Consider the following 14,425-nt stretch of genomic DNA (forward strand, 5'->3'; position numbering starts at 1 on the left):
TCTTGCGCAGCTTTCTCTTCCTTTCATCAACACCAGCATCACCAAACGTACGCATCCATCAACGCAACTCGACTCATCTCATCCACCACTCCAACTCACACTCCAAACCCGATTTCCAAATTCGAAATGGCACCAAAGGCAGCAACCAAGGTAATTCAGCGCGACTTTCGCACATTCTGGCGTTTCGCGCAGCTTTCTGACGCGTCTTTTGCAGACCCCAACCACCGCCGGCAAGGCACCAGCTGGCAAGGCTCCTGCTGAGAAGAAGGAGGCTGGCAAGAAGACCGCCGCCCCATCTGGTGACAAGAAGAAGCGCACCAAGACCAGAAAGGAGACCTACTCTTCTTACATCTACAAGGGTACGTCGCCTCCACTCGCCTCATCCAGCTGATTCTGAAGTCGCATTTCGATTTCAAATCACGTTTGAGTCACACCTCGACTTTGAATCCTTTACTGACGCGTCTTTTTCCTCCAGTCCTCAAGCAGGTCCACCCAGACACTGGTATCTCCAACCGTGCCATGTCGATCCTCAACTCCTTCGTGAACGACATCTTCGAGCGCGTCGCAACTGAGGCTTCCAAGCTCGCTGCCTACAACAAGAAGTCAACGATCTCATCACGCGAAATCCAGACTTCCGTGCGACTCATCCTTCCTGGTGAGCTGGCCAAGCACGCCGTGTCTGAGGGCACCAAGGCCGTCACCAAGTACTCTTCCAGCACCAAGTAAACGCGACACATGACATCAATATGGCTTTGATGTAATGTTGGCGTTTGACTTCCTTCCTGCTTTGCGACACGATGACAGAAGTATGGGGCTGCTCTGGTTTTGAGGCGGCTTTCCCTTCTTCTGACTCACAACTACTGGGGTACAATGAGATGGCGTTCAGATAATGCGATCATGGGCTGGGTTTTGGTTTGGTTTTTCTTTATTTTACGATTGCTCACAATACCACAACGCGCCCGGTTGCCGCAGTCGGCACGCGCGCGCCAGCAGAGCTTTCGAAATGCATGAACGGGTGGTAGCGGTGGTGGGTGCTGTACAGTAGTAACTGCGGCAGAGAGAAGGGCGAGAGAGAGTAGCAGGTCGCATCAGGCTGATACCCAAGGCTTGATATGAATGCATGATTTCAAAAACTTCACACTGCTTCCAACACTCTCATTCCAACTTGTTTGACGTTTGAATCTCTTCTACTGACATTGCAGAAGACGCGATTTTGCACTCTGCAGCACGCAGACAAAGACGTGAGGTGCGCGGCCGGTTTGTTTTGATTTCTCTGTCACGAGATTGACACGCTAGGCCGGAAAGAGAAGACCATGTAAACAAGACCCGCGCAGAAGAGACTTTGCAGACCGAACGCTACAGAATCTGGTCGACGAAATCACTGCGTCTTGACTGTACGTTATCAGTACCAGAAGGTACAGCTGACAGGAAGTCAATGACCAGTACAGTGAGGAAAGTGAAACGCGCAAGGCAACAGCAAGAACTTCCCGATGTCCGTTCAAAGCATCCCATATTCAGGCAGGAGGAAGCAGCAGGCAGCATCGAGTCTCGAAAATCACAAGCCAGAGCATTGCATATAACGGTACTGTACTGATGTTGTTGATGCATTCTATGTACTGTGATTCCAGACCTTACAATACAGCATGCGAAGTTTTGTTCGTCCGTGTTTCTCATAAAAATCATCACATCATTCAATTCGTAAATCACACCATTTTTCGACTGTACATCATGGGATCGGTTTCCTCGGAATGCTATGTTCTCTCCTCAAAGGCCACCTTTGCAAAATCGAAGAAGAATTTGTTGTCGTTGAGCCGGCCACACTCCCGTCTCGTTGCAATTCCGCAGAACCAGAAGACCGATGTCCGGGGGCGAATTGCTCATAGGCTTGGAGGCCTTGCATTTCCGTTTGGCCTCGGTCTAGAGCAGCCTGGTTCTTCGCGTTTGCGATGGCGGCCTTTTCGGCATTTCGACGAGGGAACCGAGTGTCGATTTCGTTGTTTAGTGTGCCGCGGAGGGTCTCGCCGACGCCCTGTTGAGGCTATCAGTAACTGAGTATGAAAAAGAATTAACTGGAGAAACTTACATGTAGGCCTTTCGCTGCAGCTTTTAGACTACCGAATGTGGAGGCCGGAGCTGAAGGAGCTGCAGAGGGAGCCTGAGAGGCGCTGGCACTTGGCGCGACTGATGATGTTTCCGACATGCTTTCGATTGTTGATAGGCCACCGTATGATGACGGTGGTCCGGAAGGATGGCCGTAGCCTTCATGTTGGTTGCCTGCGTGGCTGAAGCTCGCCGCGTTAGGCGCGAATTGATGCGGATGGCCTGGAGCCGTGGGAGGAGCTGTCGTATAATTCTGATAATCGTCTGGTCCGTGTGGGTATATCTCCGCCATCTGCGGACGTGGTGGAGGAGGGAACGGCGCTGGAGTCCCTTGCTGAGCAGCCTGGTTCTGCATGAAATTGTTTCCTGAGAAGTTTTGCTGTGAGTCTTGCGGCCTCAGCCCACCAAGGGGACTGTGCCTCTGCGGCTCTTGTGAAAACGGGGCAGCGGGAGGCGCATTGTTGGGCACCGCGGGAGGATTGTTCGATGGTGAGCCATCGTGTGACCTGTTGAGGTACGAGAAGTTGGGTCCAACGTTGCTGCCAACTATTGGACTCGGAGGCACATGATCTCCAATTTCACCGGGAGGACGATCGAACTCTCGGGACAATCGCTTTGGACTCTTCGCGGGCAGATCTGGTGCATTCGGTGGGAAGTTTGGTGCGGAAGTCTGAAGAGGAGTCGGTCTTGGTGGCGTCTGACCTCGACTGGCTGTTGTAGAGAGTGGGGTCGGCAATACGTCTGCACTCGGCCTTCGAGGCGCTGAATCTGCTGGCATCTCTGAGACTCCGCTGTTGTCTCTTGGTCTGTTTGACGTCGCACTCGGCCCTGGTGCTGAGCTAGACGAAGCTGCTGTAGTCGTGGTCCCGGCCGGGACAGTATTGACATTCGTTCGTAGCTCCTTCTTGCCATCCTTGCCACGCACCAATGTCGTAGTCGTTGTGGTTGTGGTGGTGGTCGTCACAGTCGAGACGATCTCTCCAGTATCCTCGTCCAACACGTCTCCCGTCGCCTTGTTCACTGCCAGATTGCGATCCTTGTTCACACCTTCAATCTGGCCATCATTCTGTACCGAGACAATGTTGTTGTTGGAGTTGTTCGAACGCGAGTTCGACGGAGCTTCGCTGCTGGCATATGCTGAATCGTGGACTGCTCCGCTCATCGGCGACGTGGTTGTCGGAACAGTGCTCGAGCTGTGCGTGTTTTCATTCTGTGCCGCTGTGTTGGGGTTCGGCGAGAGCAGGTCTGTGGACGGATTCGTAGCAGTCGTGCTGCTCCGCGCAAGTAGATCTGACGATGTCGTATTCGTCGACTGAGAACCCGCCGTCTTGTCCTTCCTCTTGAATATTCCACTCAATCGTCTCCTCTCTTTCTTCGGCTGCATGGTGTCTGTGTCGCTTCCGTCTGTACCAGCTCTATCGGTGGAAGGATTCCGCTTCTGTAGCTTCTTCACCATGTCGCTTTAACCTTGGAGTCGTTGTCTGGGCCAGAGTAGCTAGATCGATAGCATGCAGGGGATGCTAGATGAAACAACGGAACCAGAACAAAAGGAACACTTGAGAAGACCTGTCGCATGCCTACAATGTGGCTCCTCATGCCCGCCATGTTGTCACGAAAACTGGGACAAGCTTCCATCCTCGTGCGTGGAGTGTGATGTCACCAGCACGCAGATCGCGCATATGCTGTCGGAGCTGCGTCCTGAAATGGTATGAAAGGGTCCTTCGTTCTCGTCCACGCATGCACGTTCTGGGTTCTCGTCGTGAGGGGGCCTCGAGTATAGGCTCGATGTGTTGGATTTCAATGAGGCCTTGTGGCTGTGAAGGTCGATCGCGTCGTCTGTGTGGAGCGACTGGCTCGTAACAGCCACACTTCCTGCGTCTGCTGTGGCGACTACTCTTGTTGTCGTGCTCGTTTCTACTGTACATCGTGGTGTTCGCATGTACTGTAGAGTGGCTCAGCAGCTCGGTTGCTGTGGCGGTCATCCAATGGAAGAGGTGAGGTAGCGTCGTGAAAGTGGAAGTCTGGGTCGGACTGAGAGTCTGTGTCTGCTTTCGCCAAGCCCATGCGGGAAGGCCATAGAATCGATCAACTCAACATCGAAGACGCTGTTGTTGCCGATGTCCGGCAGGTGCGAAAACGATGAATCGATATACTGTTTCGTTTGCTGCTTATTCTGAACGGTTGATGTTTTTGTGTTCGGCGACTCGTGTGTCGGAAGATGTTTGTACACTGCCGTGGTTGTAGACTGGAATCGCTTCAAACCATCAATTCCAGCAATTGCCAAACACAGAGAAATCGACACCACACCGCCAGGGTAAGCGACGAGCACACCAAACTTCTTGAACATATTTAAACAGTCGATTTTTATCACACGAGGCTCATCTTGGCATGTTTGGGCATCTTCGTCGTCGTCGCCATCTAACCCCAAGTAACCCTAAGGCTAACCCTAAGGCCCAGCCTCAGGCCGAAGAATCTATGTCTATCCCTCTAGCGTGAGCAGCAAATGCGCCAACAAGCCACATTCACATCGCAGGATGCACTGAGAAGCAGAAACAGAGCATATGATGCTGCCAGACGAGAATTTACATCGACCATGACCATCATGGCACAAACATCTGTACAGGTCTAACCCAGCCCAGCAGTTCCGATCCTCATGATCTGCTCCACCGGCACCGTTCGTCCTTCGTTGTCTTTGCCGAGGCCCATGCCCTTCGTCCAGCCATGCTTTGCCATAAGCTTGGCTCCAAAACTGGTATGACTGATCTCCGGAGCCGCAGCACCAACGACCTCTCCGTGCCTGACCGAAACAGCTGCTTTATCGAAGCCACCGCCTCTTCCACCACCTTTACCAGCCTTCTTTGCAAACTTCTTCGCCGTGGAGCGATTCGATAAGAACCCTCTCGTTGACGCTTGCACGATCTTGACGAATATCTCCTCGGAGTATTCACCAGTTCTCGAAGTCTTGGACACGATCGGGAAGCGGTTCTTACCCGCTCCCTGCGATCGAGAAGTGAGGTTGAGGGCATTACAGATATTGTGCAGAGCCGCCCGGTCGGTCTTGTCCATGGGTGGGAAAGCTCGCTGGTTGAGGTCCTCGTCTTGCAAGAACTCTCGCAGCTCGTCGTGGACGTTGCGCATGTTCATGCCGAGAGGATACTTGGTGCCCAGATGAGCTCTGCCCTTCTTGCCAGAGGATCCCAGGAGTCCTTCGCGACGCAGCTCCTCGCGCTCGAGTTTCTTCTGTGCCTTCTTCGATCGGTCTCGATTCCACTGGTCATTCAGAGTCTCCTTGAGATCTTCGTCGGAAAGGATCTCGAGCTCGGCAGGCAGTTGTCCTTTTCGTCCTTTCTTGCGAGGGCGCAATGACGGTCGCTCAAAGTCCATGACGTCGAAGCCGTTCTCACCATACTGTTCCACAGTGTCGGCAAGTAGCGATGCACTGACAAAGTTGTTCTTCTTGTCACGACCACTTCTTCGTGTGCCATTTCTGTTTGGCGCTCTGCCGGGCGTGAGGTTGGTGATGTTGGCAAGACCTCTTCGAGCAGCTTCCACATCACCAAATCCGCCGTCCGAGCCGTACACGCCGCCATCGTCGATCATGAGCTCGTCTCCGTCCATTCCGAACTCCTCTTGCTTGGCCAACAGTCTCGCGATCTGCTCGTCAGTCATCATGTCCTGGCGCCGCTGTCGAAGATCTTCCTCATCTTCCCACATTTCTTGCTCGTTGTACTCAAGCTCGGACTCTAGACCGTCAGAAGACAATTCGTCCATGTCAGGATTGATGGACGAGTCGTCGTCCTCATCGCTGTCATCGACGCTCTCCCAATCTTCGTGATCATCGTCAACTTCTGCCTCGTCATCTACGCGTGCGTGCTTCAACAGCTCGTCGTCTGGCACTTCGCGCCCATCGACCACCAGTGACGGGCCACCCAGCGTTGCATTCGCTTTCATCTCAGCAAAGAAGTTGTCGCTCGAAGTTCCCTCCTCTTCCATCTGTGCGATGAGATTTTGCATGTAATCATCATATGCAGCTTCTCCGTCTTCGTCTTCGTCTTCTGATGTCATGTTTGCACGCAGTTGGCGATTATCCTTCTTTCTGCCACGCTTCCCCCTCCGATCGGACTTCGATGCGCTCTTGCTCTCGCTCTTCTTTGAAGCCTTCTTCTCTCGTAACGCCTCTTTCCAATCAGCTTGGAGCGATTGAATGGTGTCTGCTGCTCCCATGTCTGGCTTGGCCGGCGCCGGCTCTGCGAACTTCACCTTCGATGGTTTCGACGAAGAGCTCTCGTAAGCTTCTCGCTCAGCTGGTGAAGGATCCAGATCTGGCCGTGGTCTGCTCTTGCCCTTGCGCCAGTATGGATTGGCTGGTGCTGGTGTCCAATCTTCTTGAGGTTTGACAGTGAGGTCGTGCTTTGAAGGCGCCAATCGCCAACCCTGACCTTCTGAATGTTTGCTCACTGCTGCGTTATGTGAAGGTGCTGTGCCGCCGTTGAGTGCCTTCAGAAGATCGTCGGTCGGGTGAGGGCTCGCTCGTGAATGTGATTGTGCATGAGACGTGGCAGGTTCGCGCTGTCGAGGGGGCGGTGCGGAAAATGGATCGTTGATGACTGTCGGCCTGTTGCGTCCTTTGAACATGACCACTTCCTCGCTCGAATCTGATCGCGCGGGAGAGGGCTCGCGAACTGCCCGCTTGCCCTGCGCCTTCGACGAGCTCATGGGGCCTGACAGACTTTCGTCACCCACGGTATCGACCACGAACTGCAGTTCTGGTGTCGGCTCTCGCGCGGGCTCTGCATCAACAATGATGCGTGTTTCTGTGCTGGCTGTGGTTGTCTCCACCTCAATGTCCATGATTTCTGAGCTGTCAAGCGCCATGTTTGCCACTCCATCTTCAGTGCTATTGATGTCCGCTTCCATCTGAATATTCGTCTGTATCGTACTGTCGTCGATCTCGATGTCATCGTCGTCGCTGTCGTCGTCGAATTCTCCACCGGTGCTTGGCCCTGTCTCGTCGAGCTGCTGATTCCGCTCTTCAAGGGCAGACTGAGGCACACCTACGCTCACAAAGGAGATCGGTTGGTGGCGATACTTTACAGACGCACTTGACGGTGTTCCGAACTTCGACGGCTTCGCCTTCGCACCGCTGAAGCCCTTGAAACCCACGCGGTTGTCATCGTCTGCCACAGTTTAGCATACGAGCGGGCAGCCAAATGGCAAATTTACGAACCACCCCAATCACTGTCGTCATATTGGGAGTAATTACGACGAGGTGTATTTTGTGCACTGCCGTTGTTCTTGGCCTTCTGCTTCTTGCCAGCGCGGCCTTGGGCCTTGCCCTTCTTGCCCATCGTTCTCAGCCCCACCGGATGGTCGCTGCAGTGTTTCGAGTGGCGAAATGGAAGGTGAATGCTTCCTTGCTGTCAATGAGCTCAGCAAACAACTTCTGCTCTCCACGAATCTGCAGCAGAGAAGAAACGGCGTAAGAGAGTGACAATGGTCGGGATGTGCGAAGTTTGGGAGTGAAAGAAAGTCGAGCTCTCCTGGTCGGCCACTCACGATGACTGCATGATCCACATGCAGCCGCACCTTGACTGGACCCTGCCGCATCGCATCGCTCCCCGCCCAGCAGGCGATCGCCCGTGCTCCCAGGCACACATCTCTCGTCACTCAGCCTCTCGCCATCATGCATGAGTGACTCCTCTGCGCAATCACATCCTGAGCAACTCGCAGTATCGCCATTGCTGTGAGCACCTCGAGCTGCCCTTCCACGACCGCATCCTCCGTCTGGGAGATAGATCACTCCGCCCCGCTGTCTCACCTGTCACATGCTCCCACGCTAGCGCAACACGCGCGTGAGCACTGCTGGTTGAGATCAAGGTAGTAGACCGTCTTCGACTTCGCAGCTTCACACACCTTGTCACAGTGGCCATGAACGAGTTTGCCCGCTTCTCGAAGCGGGCAGTCGACTACATCTTCGACCGACCTGCCAGAAACGACGACCCATCGCCTATCTGGTGCCTGGGCCGATCCTACGACTCCGAGTATCGTCCCGACCGACCATCTTCAGCAAGCGGTGCCCTACCAGGTACCTCTCCCTCAGCACAGTCAGATGTATCACACGCCGATAGCGCAGTGGTGACCAAAGCGAGCGCGAAGCCCGACGATGTGGCTGCAGATAACGACGATGAGCTGGTCAAGAGCTTCGACCAAGTGCAACTTAGTAAAAGCATGGACGAAGAGGATCTTGGATGGCCCTCGGAATTCGTAGATGACTTCGAGTCGAGAATATGGATCACATACAGAGATGGCTTTCCGCCGATACCCAAATCGTCAGACCCAGCAGCGGGCTCGAAGATGTCATTCACGACCAAGCTACGAAGCCTTGCAAACCAACAGGGCTTCACTTCCGACACTGGTTGGGGATGCATGATCAGGAGTGGGCAGTCTTTGTTGGCGAACACAATCGTCCTGCATAGGCTAGGTCGGGACTGGAGGAAGGGTAAGAACGAGGCAGAGCACAAGAATGTTCTGTCGCTTTTCGCAGATACACCTGAGGCGCCCTTCTCTATTCACAAGTTCGTCGAGCACGGTGCTCAGGCATGTGGCACATATCCGGGCGAGTGGTTTGGTCCAAGCGCCACAGCCAGGTGTTTGCGGTGAGTGCAGCGGACTCGGCTGACTGAACATTACTGATGCATCACAGAGCTCTCACCGACAAGTACCACGAAGCAGGACTGCGGGTCTACGCACGCCCTAACGATAGCGATGTATACGCAGATGCGCTCCTGGAAACAGCGACACAGAAAGATGCAGATGATAAATTCCAGCCGACGTTGATCGTACTCGGAATCAGATTGGGAATAGACAAGGTCACACCGGCATATCACGTAGCCCTGAAGGCAGCACTCGAGCTTCCACAAAGTGTTGGAATTGCTGGTGGACGACCAAGCAGCAGCCACTACTTCATCGGTCACCAAGGCGATGCGTTCTTCTATCTCGACCCGCACTACACACGACCCATGCTATCGCCACAGCCTTCTGGCGAAGACATCGAAACATGCCACACGCGACGGATCCGCAAGCTGCCTCTGTCCGAGATGGATCCTTCCATGCTCCTTGGTTTCCTCATACACAGTAAAGAAGAGTTCGAGCAGTGGAGAAAGGCTGTCTCAGAAATGCCAGGCAAAGCCATCATACACATTCACGATACAGAGCCAAAGTATGCCACTGGAAATGAGCGAGCAGGTGCCATTGACGAGGTGGAGACTATGGATGAAACGCTAGATGAGGATGATGATGACGAGGGCGAGAAGATATGAGGACTCGTGGGAGGATTGGGATATACGACTGATGTGAAAGGCTTGGTTTTTCGGGATACCTGAACGGTTCTGTTTGGGACATGACTACCTACTGTTCTGACGATGGGCATTTGAGCGTTCTTGCATGACGGAATGGAAGTTGGCGCACATTGGGTCAAAGGCTGTGCGTGATCGGTTTTAGTGACTCAGCTGATAGATACCCGATATGAACGAAATCGGCTGTTAAGACAAATGGTTCTAAGGTTCGTTGGAGAGGGAGCGGAAACGCGAAATTGACGCGACGTCTTGGCGGCAATCTCGACTTGGTGCTTTCGCTTCTGCCCTCCAGCTTCCAACGCCTGTCCCCTTCTCTCTGCGCAAAAGATCCATGTCTGACATCGCCTGTAGAGGCCCAATACATGGCGACAATCTCACGTGCTTACCCTCTTGCTGGAGGCGCATCACACCGACGGCAAATTAGCGTCCTTGCCAGCAGCACGGCGTGAGGTAAGCGAACGGGTATAAAGACTGGGCTGACAGCGTGAGAACGAATTGTAGGGACACCTTGCGATTTCACTGCTCATTATCTGCAATCTGCTCGTATACTATATGTCATTCACGCTGAATCAAACGCGTCCAGAGACCAATTGTGCGCTGGGTCGAGGATGGTGGCGTCTTCTCTCAGGAGCGAAAAGTCGAAGTTGAGTAGCTGTTCGTCCGTCAATGCCAGCGGCTGCCAATTGTCTACCGATGAAGTGTTGATATCACAGAACGATTGCATATTCATGGAGGCACTGGCGCCTGTTGATGAAAAGCTGATGTCTTGCAGCTTGTTGCCAGACATGCTTTCTATCGCGTCGCGGCTGAGAACACCTCCATTGCACACTTCGCCCACGTCCGAGGAAGCTGGCGCCGGTAATGTACCGGACGACTGCGGCGACTGATCCATTGCTTTCAACAATTCATCAAGCTTGTGCTTGACGACAACATCACGAAGATTAGCATAAGGCGCTGCTTCTTCCTTGATACCGATCGAGATCAGCTTGTTCTTGACGTGCTTGAACTTCGGGGCATCCGGCTTCTTGGGCATGAGCTTACACCAGCTTTACAACGTCAGCTCCCTTCGCCCTTCGAAGTCTTACGCAAAACTTACAACGATTCGGACAATCCGTTGCCAAGCACGAAGCACAATCCTGGAAATTCCAACTGCTTTTCGAGTGCTTTATACCGGTGACCAAAATCGTCCATGTCCTTGATCGTCTGCTCGACCTTTTTACGGCTTTTTTCGACCTGGTTCGGGACCTTTTCGGGAAATAGTCCACTCTTGAGGAAGATGTCGGCCACTCGCGGAATAGACGGGTTACCCAGCTTCAATCTCAGCTCAGAAATCACGATACATGCAAAGCGCTGATACAGGCGGGACTACTGGCCACCATCTCTGTACCAAAACACTTGCAGGAATCGTGCTCGAGGATCCATGGTTGCAACGTTCGCATCTACCCCTGGTGGCAGCCAGAAGCTGAGCGGAGTGGTCATCCAGCTTTTGCTGTGGCTTTTCAGCAGATCGAGTGTGCTCTCGTCTGGACCACCGTAGTTGTCAATCTCTTCGAAGCGCCTTGCGTCTTGGTCTCCGCGTTTGACCACGCGATAGCCCACTTTGGATTCGAAGTGCTTTGATTGCACCGAACGCTTCTTGAGGACATTGGCGATCACTTGAAGATGATGTCTGAGATCGATGGCGACCTAGATGTCTTGCGGTCAGAAGTGGTGTGACTGCTGAGGGGGCCGACGCACCTCATCATCATCTCCCTCCTTCCAAAAGGACTCACGTGCTGGATCCAGCGCCTGTGAGTGTTCTGGACTGTGTTCGCTCATGCCGGATCACATCAAAACCTGAAAGTGGGTATAGTGGACTTGCTCGATCTCGGAGCATGGCAAGTCATGAGGCGAACGCTGGGAACTGTTTTGTGGCAGCTCGGCAGTCTTCGTGCTGCAGACGAGGGAGCTCCGCTGGGTACACCAGTACAACTGAATTGACTTCATGCCAAGACTGGCGCTAATTTTCCCTACGGCAGACTGCAACCTCACTGCACGAAGCTCGCAAGCAGAACAGGTTTTTTGTCATTCGTTGCTGCCGAACATGGTTCTAGATCTCTGGCTTCATGCAACTCACTTTCGAGCTGCATACGTTGACGTCAAACACGACGAGATCTTCGAAGCCCACTGCGCTTGGCATGACCTTGCTCACCTCATTGAGGTGATCAGCTTGTCTTGGTGCAAGGAAGTGGCGAAAAGTTTCGACGATTGACGTATCATTCTGGCAGTGTTCATTGACGAGAAGAAGTGGGCGTCACGAAGAGATCCGACCATTCGAGGGGTATAAAAGCTTCGAGAAGGGAGCGTTATGGCTGGAACCACATCCGACCAAGAAATAGCGCAAGAGGATCCCTGAAAGTCGCAACCCAACCAATCAATCGACCAAGTACACCAAAGTACATCACCATGTCCGATAGTACCACATTCAAGTCAGCCGAGAGCTCGCAACCACAGGGCTTGACATCGTCACACATCGAGCGGCTCTCCGAAACAACTCGTGAAGACACTCCAGTTTCTTCTCCGCCCGCGAAGCTTGATGCTCATTGGCAGCGATGCTACGGCTTCGGCAAGCATTTCTTCACCTATGTCTTGGCTGAACCGTTGTACCATGCAGCTCTGCCTACCGCCACGGGCCCGCAGCTTGATGTAGGCGAAAGACTAGACCACGTTATCTCAGCACTGACTCAAATACCCACAGGCTCAATTGCAGACCTCAATGACAGACTTTCGATATGTGGACTGCCTGCAAAAGGCATCGGCAATCGCAGAGTCCGCCGATCTTTCCCCGCCGCCACAAACCCGACCAGGTGGTCACTTTGCGCAGCTGATGGAAGTCATTGGCCTCATAGCACTTCACGATTCAACAGAAGCCAAGCGTGAGCTTGCTGGTGCTATCAGAGGCTCAAGCTTGCGAGGTACTGGTAAGGAGCGTCAATTTGAGGGCTTCCCGCCGTCTCCTCCCGAATCTGTGAGCTCGGATGAGCCCGAGACGATTCAGAATGCACCACACCAGCACCAACGAGCCCGCAACCAAGACTTCCACGACGGCAACCGACGCCGAGAGCGTCCTTTGCAAGACAGACGAATCGGTCAGGAGGTAGTCAGACGAGACGAGCCGAATATGGGCGCCTATGCAACTAGATTGTACGAGTATTGCCAGCAGAACGGGCACGGCCTCGATCATGAAGCTGTGCAAGCAAGTCAGACTGCTGCAACATGGAGAGAAGTGGTCAACGTGGACGGTCGCACCTGGATTGGCGAGGCCAATACGAAGAAAGCTGCCAGACATGAGGCATTCCGCGATGCGTGTATCGAGCTGGGCATTTGAACGCTAGCTGAATGCAATTTGGAACGAAGCTCAGGAAGTCTCAGGCGATTGTTGCTGTGTCAAGCTAGCTCTAAGCCTCATGCTGCACCGCGCCGATCGACCAAAACTTGTTTTGCCACCGACAATGATTTACTTATGCATTGGATTGTCTACTCAACCTGCCGGACTATCCACAATGTTTAGTACGACCCAAGTCTCTTCAGAGAGCGAGAGTGTGGTGCAACGTCTACATGACCACATTGTCGCCAAAGATCTTGTTCAACACGTTGCCGTAGAGCATGTTACCTCTTACTTGAAACCCGGCACCGGCGTTCCTTTCAAGCCGCAGCAGACAACCTGGCATCGCTTTCTTGATGAGCTGTGCCACCTCTGTGACTTCAAAGGTGGTGGCAAAACTGTAAGATCGATTGCTGTCGAAAACACAAGCAGCAGCGGCACAATTTTCTGGGCTGCTTCGACCTATACAGATTCAGCTGCTTTCGAGCAACACTTGTTAGCGTTACTTGGAGTCTTGAAGAGGCTCTCAGCCAGGAACAGCCGCACGGAGGAGACAGCAGCAGCCATCAATGATCTCTCCGTGGATAAAGCATCTGGAAGGATCAAGGTTTACAGTGCTCTGTTCATTGAGTCGGCGAACCAGGCTATCAGAAAATTGTCAACAAGCACGGCGCCTGCAGGTCAGTGCGGCTCGGCTCTCAATGAATATTTGTTGACAATACGATGCAGATCGAACCTTGCTCACTGTCCTCAAGGAGCTCAAAACCTCTTCAGACTCCTTCCCAGCATTGTGTCGTGGAGCATACGACAAATTCAGACACACTGAAGCTCAAGCACGGCTGAACTATCTCATCGAGCACGATCACGACACTTTGTGGACGCATCTAAGGCATCGTATCGGACGACTCGGTTCGTTCAAGCGCGCTTCGCGATTCCTGGCCAAGAACGCACCCAAGTTCGCGGACATCATTCGAGATGCAAAGGTCAAGCTTGTCGATTCACAGCCTCGAGTGAGGACGCCGATATCTGTGGGACCAGATCTCGAAACGCTTCTCACTCGCGTGTGTGCCTGGCTGAAGCAAGAGGCTATCCTCGCCCAAGCAACAAAGAAGCTAGAGACCGCAGAGAACAAGCTCAAAAGTCTCCGTGAGCATACTCTGATGCCCATAGTGCATGCAGAAATACTTATTCTCAACCACTTCTTCACCAAGGATCTCCGCTTCGTAAATGACGATCGATACATCGGCTGCAGCAAGCCATCATGTTACTGTTGTTCGCTGTATTTTGATGCACATCCCGGAAACTTCGTACAAAGACCTTGCCATGGGAATGCCTACGTTAAATGGTCGCCTCCGCGATCCCAGACCGGCGCGCTGAGTGCCGTCACTGTCAACGTCTTGGAGAGCATGACTCTTGACATTCAGGGGGAGCTGAGAGTCCAAATTTTGAATGACATTTATGGACGCAAACGAAGTCGTGATTCGGAGACTGGCATGACGGCCTCATGGAATGGTCAAACGGAGACTCTGGCCGGGCCCGCATGAGAACGCAGTAGGGAGAGTGAGCATGGAAGCTTCTGCTGTGCGACTGTTTGATCTCTTGCAGC

At 53.2% G+C, this 14,425-nt stretch overlaps 7 protein-coding genes across 7 annotated transcripts; 4 read left to right on the forward strand and 3 right to left on the reverse strand.

Moving 5' to 3' along the window:
- Positions 1 to 126: 126 nt before the first annotated feature.
- On the forward strand, positions 127 to 726 carry HTB1 (histone H2B; the record flags this gene model as incomplete). The annotated part of the gene is made up of 3 exons (XM_023598088.2): positions 127 to 150; positions 215 to 359; positions 476 to 726. The coding sequence occupies 3 exons, from the start codon at positions 127 to 129 to the stop codon at positions 724 to 726; spliced, it is 420 nt and encodes a 139-aa protein (XP_023455139.1).
- A 1,000-nt stretch (positions 727 to 1,726) lies between these two features.
- RHO25_002514 (uncharacterized protein) lies at positions 1,727 to 3,556 on the reverse strand (the record flags this gene model as incomplete). The annotated part of the gene is made up of 2 exons (XM_023598089.2): positions 1,727 to 2,029; positions 2,084 to 3,556. The coding sequence occupies 2 exons, from the start codon at positions 3,554 to 3,556 to the stop codon at positions 1,727 to 1,729; spliced, it is 1,776 nt and encodes a 591-aa protein (XP_023455138.1).
- Positions 3,557 to 4,725: 1,169 nt separating this feature from the next.
- On the reverse strand, positions 4,726 to 7,448 carry RHO25_002515 (uncharacterized protein; the record flags this gene model as incomplete). The annotated part of the gene is made up of 2 exons (XM_023598090.2): positions 4,726 to 7,277; positions 7,328 to 7,448. 2 exons carry the CDS (start codon positions 7,446 to 7,448, stop codon positions 4,726 to 4,728), a joined length of 2,673 nt encoding a protein of 890 aa, XP_023455137.1.
- Positions 7,449 to 8,028: 580 nt separating this feature from the next.
- On the forward strand, positions 8,029 to 9,419 carry RHO25_002516 (uncharacterized protein; the record flags this gene model as incomplete). The annotated part of the gene is made up of 2 exons (XM_023598091.2): positions 8,029 to 8,756; positions 8,804 to 9,419. 2 exons carry the CDS (start codon positions 8,029 to 8,031, stop codon positions 9,417 to 9,419), a joined length of 1,344 nt encoding a protein of 447 aa, XP_023455132.1.
- A 595-nt stretch (positions 9,420 to 10,014) lies between these two features.
- RHO25_002517 (uncharacterized protein) lies at positions 10,015 to 11,273 on the reverse strand (the record flags this gene model as incomplete). Its single annotated transcript, XM_023598092.1, has 4 exons — positions 10,015 to 10,501; positions 10,552 to 10,766; positions 10,899 to 11,141; positions 11,193 to 11,273. The coding sequence occupies 4 exons, from the start codon at positions 11,271 to 11,273 to the stop codon at positions 10,015 to 10,017; spliced, it is 1,026 nt and encodes a 341-aa protein (XP_023455131.1).
- A 627-nt stretch (positions 11,274 to 11,900) lies between these two features.
- RHO25_002518 (uncharacterized protein) lies at positions 11,901 to 12,822 on the forward strand (the record flags this gene model as incomplete). The annotated part of the gene is made up of 2 exons (XM_023598093.2): positions 11,901 to 12,140; positions 12,193 to 12,822. 2 exons carry the CDS (start codon positions 11,901 to 11,903, stop codon positions 12,820 to 12,822), a joined length of 870 nt encoding a protein of 289 aa, XP_023455911.1.
- Positions 12,823 to 12,997: 175 nt separating this feature from the next.
- Positions 12,998 to 14,363, forward strand: RHO25_002519 (uncharacterized protein; the record flags this gene model as incomplete). Its single annotated transcript, XM_023598094.2, has 2 exons — positions 12,998 to 13,499; positions 13,549 to 14,363. 2 exons carry the CDS (start codon positions 12,998 to 13,000, stop codon positions 14,361 to 14,363), a joined length of 1,317 nt encoding a protein of 438 aa, XP_023455912.1.
- Positions 14,364 to 14,425: the final 62 nt, after the last annotated feature.

The sequence above is a fragment of the Cercospora beticola genome, chromosome 2 (assembly GCF_033473495.1).
Source record: "Cercospora beticola chromosome 2, complete sequence".
NCBI lineage: Eukaryota > Fungi > Ascomycota > Dothideomycetes > Mycosphaerellales > Mycosphaerellaceae > Cercospora > Cercospora beticola.